Raw genomic sequence first — 11,697 nt, 5'->3', positions numbered from 1 at the left:
CAACTCTCCTCCCCTTCCTCCTCCTCCTCCTCCTCCTCTTACTCCTCAATTTGTAAGATTTCGAGCGACGTCGTAGCTACAGCTGTGGCGGTGGCGCTGTGGTAGGTGCAGAGTAGCCTAGTAGGGCAGTGTGTCGGTCGTCGTCGTCGTCGTCGTCGTCGTCGCTCCCGCCGCCTCAGATGACGATGACCGGTGGCCGGTGACCGCGGCACAAGAAAGTGACCGTCATCTCTCCACGGTCGTCGTCGCCGCGTCGCTGCCGATTTATTGCGTTGCTCTCGTTTCACGAAGCCGCCGCCGCCGCCCACCTCGCCTCTTCCGTCTGGAGCGGTGCAGGACGCGGCGGCGCGGCGCCGAGGTCTTGCAGCAAACCAGCATACCAAACTGTTCAACAGTCTGCCTACCTGTACATCTGCCTGCTTGCTTCCCTGCCTGTTTGCCTCTACCTCACAACCAGTCTTCCTGTTTGTCTGCCTGCCTGTTTGTCTGGCGGCTTGTCTACCTGCCTTCGTGCCTGCCAGCGGACTAGTCAGTTTGATTGCCTGCCTGACTGCCTGAACCTACCATTCATCCTTCTTTCCTACCCGGCAGCTTACCCATACTATTGTGCATATCGATCCATCCTACCTCCCCACCTGTCTGCTAAATAACCCAATTACCAACCTTCCTTCTTTCCTTCTTCCCTGTCTTCCTACCTTTCCTCTTTCCTTCCTCCTTTCTTTCCGTCTTCCTCACCTTCGTACCTGTCTTCCTACCTTCTTCCCCTTTCTACCATTTCCTCCTTTCCTGGCTACATGCTTGCTTGCATACCTTCCTACCTACCTACCTGCCTACCTGCCTACCTTCTTAGTACCTACTTACCCCGACGGCCTACCTTCGCACCAACCTGCCCGCCCACTACCAGCGGCAACCAACACCAGCTGACCCCAAACGGGTGCAGGAGGAGGCCTGGCCGTAGTCTGGGTACGTAGGAGGTGGGGGTAGATCGATAAACCAGCTGTAGTTTCTCCTGCTGTGGCCTTGAGGACGAAACCGCCGTTGACTGCATGCTTGCGTGCTTGTGTGCGTGAGGGCAGTAGAAGAATGTGAATAAGGTAAAGAAGGCGAAGGGAGATTTGCAAAAAAAAAAAAAAAAAGAGAGCGAGGAAGGTAGAAAACGGGAGCAGTCGAAGGAAGAAGGGAAGGGAGGGAAGGAAAGAGGAGGCGGGAGAGAAGAAGAAGAAGAAAAGTGAGAAGCAAGAAGGGAGGCGAGATGGATATCTTGGACCGACGAGCCCCCTCAGCCACCCCCACCCCCATTTCCCCCCACTTGTGGTAGAAGTGAGAAAAGGAGAGATAGGAAAGTAAGGATTCTTGGGCCTAATTGACGCCTTTATAGGGGCCCGGCGAACCTCTTGAAGAAGCTCGCAGGAGATGCTGTTGTGAACGAAGTGGTTGAATAAGTTAGATGGCTGTGACGTTTGGGCTCGTCATAAGCATGACCTTGGGCATGGGCAAGGTCAGAACTCTTTGTAAACATATTGGGCACGAGTGCCCCTAGTAGTGTGTTCGTAGGGACAATGCAGAAATGTTGGAGCTTCAAGACTGCCTCGAGTCCTCAAACGTCTTCCAACATCTCGAAGAAGTTGACTGCGTCAGGGATCCTCTTCCCACGCGCGACTCGGGCTGACCTTGACGCAGCCTCGGCCTCGGCACCTGGTCCTCGGTGAAGTCCCACTTGCCGTGCGCGGGGGATGGGGGAGCCCGCCCCTCCAGTTGACGCAGTGCCACTACAATCCGTTTCGGTTGGAGGTTGGGGTGGGTCCTTAGATTCTTGCATTTCTCTATATCTCTCCCCCTGTCAGTCTGTCTCTCTCTCTCTCTCTCTCTCTCTCTCTCTCTCTCTCTCTCTCTCTCTCTCTCTCTCTCTCTCTCTCTCTCTCTCTCTCTCTCTCTCTCTCTCTCTCTCTCCCCTCTCTCTCTCTCTCTCTCTCCCCTCTCTCTCTCTCTCTCTCTCTCTCTCTCTCTCTCTCTCTCTCTCTCTCTCTCTCGCTCTCACACACACACACACACACACACACACACACACACACACACACACACACACACAAAGTGCTCGCTGGCTCTCTTGCTCATTGAGTAATCATACGTATGCATGGACACACAAGGCCTACTCGTGCAGGAATGCACCCGTATTTGTGTGTTTGTGCGGTGGGCGCTCGCGTGAAATGGCGTTGTGACGTGGATATCATGCGCTCCTTGTTATGGATTTGGCGTGGCCGTGACGGTTGTTACCCGGTGCCGATGTAGGTCATCTGTGTCCCCGTGGGCTGATGTATGTATGCGCGCCGAGGAGTGCAGGGCATGCTTATACTCGTTTCCACACTTTGAATAAGCGACCAGCCTTGCCGGGTTCGAACCGTAAGCAGTATGTTTGCAGTTCCACGACATTGGTAGCTAAGGGTATCCTAGTGTTTTGCGTTTTATTCACGTCAGGAGACTCATAACTGTCTTCTCACATTCATACAGGACATTCCAATGTCGAAAGAACTCTCACTGCCAAAGCGTCACCAGTGTTTTGCTCAGCATAAACTGATGCAACAATGAGTGTTGAAGGTCATTCGAGTTGGACACTGCTATCTATATAATATAACCATTGAAGCCTTTTGTGGAATCGAGGCCACATCAAGAAGACCTCACGGTCCTCCTTATAGTACAAATGTGTAATAGACAAAATATTGCACATTGGGCTTTGATTAGCTCCATTAACCCTCCTAACATGTAGTCCAACCTGGATACATAAGCCAGGTGGACTCTCTCTCTCTCTCTCTCTCTCTCTCTCTCTCTCTCTCTCTCTCTCTCTCTCTCTCTCTCTCTCTCTCTCTCTCTCTCTCTCTCTCTCTCTCTCTCTCTCTCTCTCTCTCTCTCTCTCTCTCTCTTTCACACACACACACACACACACACACACACACACACACACACTCACAGAGTTCGAATTGCGGAAGGCTTGATCACTTTATAGGGCTTATTTTTAAACCTTGGCTCTTTCGCTTCACAGAGGAGGGGTGGGGATTCTCTCGATTGAATGAGAATCACCTGGCGGAATCCATGATAAGGACACAAGGCATAAGCAGTGAAAGGGTTAATCAAGGCAGATGTATCCTTTTCGCTGCGGAGGAGATCCTCGACTGAATGAAATCGCCTAATTGCAGCCAGAATAAAGTATACAAGACTGTCGAGGGGGATTTCAACGCAAGCGAATAAAGCACCCTGGCGGCGGCGGGGAAAATACGAAGAAAAATGCCACCCGGTACGGAAGGGGTGACGAGGAAACAACCGCTCCTCCGCCATCTGTTCGCGGGCGACACGCCCCCTGGCAGATGCTCCCACATGACTTCTCCGAAGGCTCTCTGACGTAGTTACAAGGTAACGCAAGCGTGACCGTCCCCGTTACCAGTAGCATCACCGGCACTTTTTGGGCCGTCAGAATAGCCTGAGAGAAAGGTTGTTTCACGTACACGGTGCTGAGTTGGACTCGGTGTTGCAACTCAGCGAAGTCAATTGTACTAACTGTGGCGGCAGTCTGAGTGGTATGTGCAGTGAAGATGTGCCTTAACATGGGGCTGTGTACCTGCCTGCCTACGTGCATGACCTTTGCAGAACCAGCCTGCTACCCCTGCAGGGTTTTCCTTTCCTCCTGCTCCCTCCGCAGGGCCTGCCTTCGGTCCTTTGTTTCCCCGGAGGGCATGCCCCCCTCATCATTACTCCGTAGTGTTTACTTTCTGTTTTACTTCCTTCGGAGGGTCTGCCCTCCATCCTACTTCTTTAACAGGACCTACTTCCTTCCCCGTTCCCCCAACAGAACTTGTTTTTATTTCTGCTCCTTTGCCTGCTATTTTCCTGCTCTACCCCCGTGCCTGTCAATCGTCATGCTCCTTCCACAGAGCCTGCATGACCACCTGCTTTCTCTGCAGTGCCTACGTGCCTTCCTGCCTTCCCTACCGGGCCTACGTGCCCACCTTCCTTCCCCACAGAGCCTGCCCGCCAGCCGGGCTGCCCGGTCCCTCGCCAGGTCGCCACAGCGTAATCATTAGCGCGCATCCATTTGCATTGAATGGCCCAATCCATCAGCCATTAGCCTCCCAGTCGGCAGGATGCGGCGCCCAAGGAACCGCGGCCCGCTGGACGACGCCCACGTCACCTCCCCTCCTTCCTGTGAGGGGCGGCGCGGCGAGGACGTGGGTGTGGGCCGCGTGGTGGGCGGGATAGAAGAGTAGAGTCGGTGTGGTTAGAGAGGGATATGTTTTATTTGTACATCACACATATACGCGCGCGCGCGCGCACACACACACACACACACACACACACACACACACACACACACACACACACACACACACACACACACACACACACACGGCTCGACGGCGCAGTGGTAGCGTTCGCAACTGCTAACTCAGCGGTCCGAGTTCGAATCCCGCCCAGGGCTGAAATAATTTCAGTATCGCTGCGCTGCGAGCCGTTACTCCAACTCTCGTGGGCGGGGAGTTGGGTGTGTGTATGTGTGTCAGGTCACAGCATTACCCATAGATCGGTCATACATGAGCTCTGAGCTCTTATACGGGAGGGTAGTAGCTGTCGATCACGAGTCCAACATGTGATCCAAGACTGGTGAATTACACACACACACACACACACACACACACACACACACACACACACACACACACACACACACACACACACACACACACATACACACACACACACACAACCTGCATGCCAGCCAGCTTACCAACTTACCTATAAGATTTCTTATTTCCTTATACGTATTTACCCAATTGTAGCATACAGGAAAGGAACAATGCTCGTTGGGTCCCATCGCAGTGTGTGTGTGATTCACCATGGTCTTGGATCACGTGTTGGACTCGTGATCGACAGCTATTTCCCTCCCGGAAGAGAGACCAATCTGTGTGTGTGTGTGTATTCACCTTCACCTTTGGTCTTTGGATCACGTGTTGGACTCGTGATCGACAGCTATTTCCCTCCCGGAAGAGAGCTCAGAGCTCGTATGACCGATCTATGGGTAATGCTATGACCTTACACACACACACACACACACACACACACACACACACACACACACACACACACACACACACACACACACACACACACACACAACTCCCCGCTCACGAGAGTCGGAGTGACGACCCGAAGCGCAGCGATACCGAAATAATTTCGGCCCTGGGCAGGATTCAAACCAGGTACTGCTGCACCTCCGTACTAGCAATCCAGTACTCTATCAACCGCGCCACCGATGTGTGTGTGTGTGTGTGCGTTAACCAGAATAAAATCTCCAAAGATTCAGAGGTAACTCTTCGGCTGCCATCAGGCGGCATTATTCGGCTGATGTTAAAGCCTGTGGCGTAAACAACAACCTATATATTCCGGGAGAGGGGATGGGGACCTTAGTTGAACCCTACGGACCAGAAATGCGTTTTATATATATATATATATATATATTCAAATGAAGTATCATTTCATTAGTCAACTCCGTGATTCAGCCTGACGGTGTCCCCAGGGAGAGAAGCGCTGGTTTTCAGCGACGAAATACAAAACCATTTTAGATTTTAAGAAGGAAGATGCGTGGAAATGAGGCATAACGCAGCGTGCGAATGAATCACAGGGAGGAAACCCCACCACCCCCTCCCCCCTTCACGCGGGACCTGAAAAACGTCGCCCATTTGTGTCGCTGCATAGCGAGCGAACCACACAAAGGGTGGGCATGCGCGAAGGCCGTCGATCATCCTGAGCTGCTTTGTGTCCTGCGGGGAATGGGCCACGCGCAGGTGGGGCGGGGCAGCGACCTACTCGCGGTAGGTTGGCTTGAACATGACACAAACGGCATTTATCTATTTATTTGTACTTATTTATTCATTCATTGATTATCTACTGTTCGTAAGGCGATCGCCCATAAGATTTTTTTTTTTTGGGGGGGGGAGTATGTAGTGACCATACCTTGGAAGAGACCCTCCGGAAGGAACCGGACATGTGGACATACCTTCAGATACCGGTTGTTTGGGAACCCCACAATAACCCGGCAAAGGGGATTGAATGAGGGAGGAGTGCCTCCAGATATCGGAAGTAGGAACCCTTCCAGCAACCACCGAAGTTGGGGAGGAGTGTCATCCGCTGCCGGACATCGAGGAGAGGCTCTTCAGTTCTTGGCACCGAACACCTGACTTTTGTTCAGGTGTTGGGAACCCTCTCGGTAGTGATGAAGTTGAAATAATTATATGGAAGCCATTTCAAAGTACTTTATACCCTAGTATATTTTTCTAATGTCCACCCGTATCTCTGTTGGGTAAACGCTAGTGTATATATGTATAGGCACTTGTTCCTTGGTTCCCATTTTCAAATTGTCTAATTGATTTATTTTCTTTTATTTACAGGAAAGACGGAAGATGAAACCGACCGGGCCAGCGTAAGTACCTTCTGCCCCCTCCAGGATTTTTTTTTTTTTTTTTTCGGGGGGAGTGTCTGATGGAGCAGGTCAGGTATCGAGGGTAGGAATGTACCTTTGAACCCTTTCAATACGGAACTGCACTGTAAGACCTTTGCTGCACTAGATGCCTGGCAATTTTATTCAGCTTCAGGTCTACGTCAGACCTGAGCAGTGTCGCGGTCAGTTGAATAGAACCGCTTAGAAGTTTCCAGGAGTGACGTGACAGAGGTTAGCACATTGGTGCATCATGTGGAATAAGTTGGGAGGGGCCTTTGGCTAGTAATGTACTCCGAAATGGTGATGAATGAACGTGTACTGCAACATGATCTTAACTTTGCGTTGCCGTGTTGAAGGGGTTGGGTGTGGTACACGTCCATCTCGTGAACATTGGACCTCACGGGAGAGGAGGGAATGAGAGACAGTGAGTGGTCACATATGCACAGATGAAGGGAGTATGGAAATGTGATGAGAACACGTGTGTGTGTGTGTGTGTGTGTGTGTGTGTGTGTGTGTGTGTGTGAGAGAGAGAGAGAGAGAGAGAGAGAGAGAGAGAGAGAGAGAGAGAGAGAGAGAGAGAGAGAGAGAGAGAGAGAGAGAGAGAGAGAAAAGATCGTCTTGCATAGGCCACAACACCCAGTGTTAAGTTCACCATGTTGAGGGGTCGAGCCAGCTCCGTGAGTGCACAGTAGTCCTCAGTTCGGCATCCCATTTGCGGACGGTGTGTCCGAGATGGAAGCGAGGATGAAATTCTCCATAGAGAAAGGTGACGCGAATGTGGGAAAGCTTCGTTTTTCCTTCGAGGTGAAACTGTTCGGGCCGGATGTCCGCTTTTCGGCCGTTTTCGCAAACACAGGGGAGCCAACCGTGAATAGCCAGAACTATCAATCCCCACGATGGATTGAGATGAATGGTTGAGTATTGTGAAATCTGTGTTAAGTGCTTTAGGATCGCCCCACACTGTGGAGGCCTCCCCACGATAAATGCGAGGTGAAAAAAGCGTTAGTTTCTCAGTCATTGCTACTATGGTTTGTATGGTTGACAATGTACGATCCACACTTGGGGACGCTTGGTTGTTCTCGGTGGGAAGGATTGGCCGCTCTGTTGATTTTATCCGTAGTTGTTCAAAGAAACGTAGAGACTGTAGTTCGAAAAAATATATGATTTTCCTCAATATTTCTTGTGTTCCTTGGCACCATTTTTTCCCGCTACTGAGGCCTTGCCTTTCTTGCGGTTCTTGTCCGGCATCTCTTGAGGGTAGGTCACTTTGAGGCGCAACCATCCTCTATTCCCAGGCTCTGACCTCTCTTATGTTTCATGGCACGCACACATGCACGCACGATTTTGCAAGGTGCTGGCTTGTTTGATACCCATACACATATGTTTCCCTCTTTTGACGTCTTAAGGGCGTGAGGTCTGTTGACCTCGTGAGGTCATTTCCGGCTGCGCAGGGGACTTCAACGAGACGCGCAGTAGTGAGCAACCCCACTCCCCCCCACACAACTACTCCACCCCCTCCCTCTCCTCACAACTGAACCAATTCAGTAGTTTTGGCTATTTCTTCCGAACCCCATGCCGAAATAGTAAGCAGGGCCGAGATACACAAAGTGTTGTCGTTTGGGACTTTTGCGCAACTCCGTTTGGCCCAGGGGTTGCCCTGGGCTGGATCAGATCGCCCATTGTTACCCAGAATCAAATCTTTGTATATGTCCATCTCGTCTACCCAAGGGATCCAATGAGCTGAATAAAATCGCCTGGTATGGGCAAGAAGGCTCCCAGGGAGTTGTGGGGGTAAGGCTGTGGCACTGGCACTGTGCCTAGTATGACTCGTACTATTCTCTGTCTTTGAGTCAGCAAAATGGTTGCGATACCCTTCCAAGTTTTAGACCTTCAGTGCCTGGTGGTGGGGGTGTATGGGTACTCACTGTGATACAGGCAGTTCTTATGTAGTTGGTTGATTTTCAACATTCCCTTTCTAGATTTAATGCATTTGATGTAAATTTCATTTTGTCATACAGATTTTGTCATTACTTAGTTGTTTTCAAGGCTATGCAGTTGTGTGTGTGTGTGTGTGTGTGTGTGTGTGTGTGCGCGCGTGTGTGTATGTATACAGGTTACGTAAAAGAATGAATACATGTATGTGGGGCTTTAAACGAGTAGGTTCCTTTAACCTGAAGACCTTACCTTTTTATATTTCAGATTTTTTATAATTAAATGTTCTACACATTTTTTGATTTATTGCGATGTTTGCTGTCCACATATGTTGTCAAGGAGTTTAATTTTTTTGAAATAGTATTATACCTAGTTCATTATGAACACACAAATATCAGTGTTCTGTAATCACCATCATGTGGAAGTATATTATTATTTGTAATGATGGTCAGATTATGCTGTATCTTTGTATTATTGGCAGTTGTGTGTGTAAGCAAGGCAAGAATCTCCTCTTTGTGTCTCGAGTACTACAACAGGTCACCTGACAACAAAGTCATTGCCACTAAGTAAACCCCCCCTCTCTCTGTCTCTCTCCCTCCTTTTCTCTCTCTCTCTCTCTCTCTCTCTCTCTCTCTCTCTCTCTCTCTCTCTCTCTCTCTCTCTCTCTCTCGTCTCGCATCACACTCCATTCAATTCCTCATCTACCGTTATATGCCCCCCCCCCTCTCTCTCTCTCTCTCTCTCTCTCTCTCTCTCTCTCTCTCTCTCTCTCTCTCTCTCTCTCTCTCTCTCTCTCTCTCTCTCACACACGCGCACACACACACACACACACACACACACACACACACACACACACACACACACACACACACACACACACACACACACACACACACGTCGGTCGAAGTAACAGCGGAGTTTGGAACTCCAGGAAAACTTCAAGTTCGTCGATCTCGACGAGGGAGTACCTTTGTTGTATTAGTAGGGAAGGGGAAAGCTCGTGGTGTAGTGGGAAGATGAAGAAAAAGGAGGGATTACTGAGGAAAATGGAAGGAAATGAGGAAGGAGACTAACGGGCTCTCCCGGACGTCAGAAGAAATGTCAACAAGAGGGCTGCAGATGACGCAGGTAAAGTCGAAAATATCAGTAAAGGCACAAAAAATAGAAATATAGATAAGAACAACACAACAGAAAGTGGAGATAATAATTTCCATGGATTTAATGGGGGAGGACATGCCAACCTCCCCGATAAGCAAGTCTAGAGGAAAACTAGAGAAAATGATCGAACACTGGGAGGTTAGGTTCAGCCAACTTACACGGATTACGCAAAGAGTTGATAAATTTGAAGAACTAAAGAAGGAGAACCAAAACCTAAATAAAGAAATAGAAGAATTAAAAAGACAGTTAAAAGTAAAAGATGAGAATGAGAAATTAAAGAATAATAACAAAGAGAATAACGAGTCCATAGCAAAAGAAGCACAGGGTTGGAGAAAAGTCCAAGAGAACAACAAAATTGTATTTAGAGATATAGTGACACAGCAGATGAAAGAACAAAATAAGGACACAGTTATTAAAGTGATGAGAAGAATATAGTCAGAGGTTTAGTGGACAAAAAGAAATGTATAATTGTATTAGGAATGGAAGAGAAGCATAATCCAAATAGGATTACAAGAGTAAAAGAGAAGGAAAAGGTAAACAAGATATTAGAAGTAGTTCAAGAGGATGAACAAGAAACAGGGAAAGAGATTGAAGAAATATATAGAATAAGGAAATACAGTACATATAAGACCAGACCAATTAAGTTTAAATTCAGGTCACAACGACAGCAGAGAATATCTTAGCAAAAACAGGAACACTAGCAAAAAGTGATCAGTATAAACAGGTATGGATAAAAAGAGAAATGAATAGAGAGGAAAGGGAGGATGAGAAAACGGACTAGAAGCTAAAGAAAAAAATGAGAAAAGAATGGAGAATGGAGTCAGACAAAGAGAAATTCTATTGGAGAGTAGTGGATATGAAAGTGAGGAAATGGTTCATAGCAGAGAAAAACGGAAGGGAAACAGAAATCACGATGGAAGTAGCAGAAAATTAAAAGTGTCTTACATATTGGTTGAACTGGAACTAAATGAGGAAAAAATACATGGAAAAAAATGAACAATATAGAAAGGGAAGATTGATGTATGGAAAAACAAATTTTTATAAAATAAGAGAATTCTTTCAAAAAGAAGACTGGGAAAGGATACACAAGGAGGAAACAACAGTAGAAGAGAAATGGAATATTTTGACAAAAAATTATAAAAGAGTGGAAAAGTATGTTCTAAGACAAAAACAAGAAAAAGTATATGTAAAGTGTTGGTACAGCAAAATATGTAGGGAGTTAAAAGACAAAAGGGATAAAGCTTGGATAGAATGGAAAAAAGACAAAAGACCTGAAAAATTGAAAATATATACTAGTTATAGAAATGAATATGTACAAGTGTGCAGAGAAGAAAAGAGAAAATACGAAAAAGATGTAATAGAAAAATGTAAAGATCAACCAAAACTATTTTACAGATTTATAAACAACAAACTGAAAAACAAACAAGAATTAGAGAAACTACAACAAGGAGTTGAATACACAGAGGAAATAGAAATGGCAGAAATTATGAACAAGCATTTTAAGTCAGTGTTTACGAGGGAGAACATATAACCTAGAGATATTGAGTGGGATATGAAAGCGATAGAAGTAACAAGAGATAGAAGTAACAAGGAATGAAATAATGAATCACTTAAGTAATCTTGATGTCAGAAAATCGCATGGACCAGATGAAATGGCAAACTGGATTTTGAGAGAATGCAGGAATGAACTGACAGACAAAATACATAGTCTAATAAGCAGTTCATTGAAAGAAGGAAAAGTTCCAAAAGATTGGAAAAGAGCAAATATAGTACCAATATATAAAGGGGGAAACAAAGAAGACCCTACTAACTATAGACCAGTCTCTCTTTCAAGTATGATAGCTAAAATTTGTGAAAGAGTTATCGAAATTAGATGGGTAAGGCATTTGGAAAAAAAAACATACTAAATCCAAGGCAATTTGGATTTAGACAAGGACAATCATGCACCATAAACTTAATGTGTTTCTATTCAAGGCTAATAGAAAGAAAGAGATGGATGACCTGAAAAAAGCTTTTGATAAGGTGCCACATAAGAAATTGCTAAAGAAATTAGAAACTACAGGAGGAATACAGGGCAAACTGCTGAAGTGGATGGAAGACTTCTTGCATGAAAGAAAAATGAG

General features: G+C 47.1%; 1 protein-coding gene across 43 annotated transcripts in view; it reads left to right on the top strand.

The window, feature by feature from the left end:
• Positions 1–11,697, top strand: part of chb (CLIP-associating protein) — a 689,317-nt gene that overhangs the window by 615,104 nt on the left and 62,516 nt on the right. For all 43 annotated transcript variants that reach the window (XM_076191887.1, XM_076191885.1, XM_076191884.1 and 40 more), the window contains one exon: positions 6,435–6,466. In XM_076191887.1, the coding sequence (XP_076048002.1) occupies positions 6,435–6,466 (32 nt within the window). The remainder of the gene's footprint in view (positions 1–6,434; positions 6,467–11,697) is intronic.

Source organism: Oratosquilla oratoria, chromosome 10 (genome assembly GCF_046742065.1).
Source record: "Oratosquilla oratoria isolate Oo_2021 chromosome 10, ASM4674206v1, whole genome shotgun sequence".
Taxonomy (NCBI): domain Eukaryota; kingdom Metazoa; phylum Arthropoda; class Malacostraca; order Stomatopoda; family Squillidae; genus Oratosquilla; species Oratosquilla oratoria.
The sequence above is the reverse complement of the archived record's forward strand: the minus strand, read 5'-3'. Positions and strand labels throughout refer to the sequence as shown.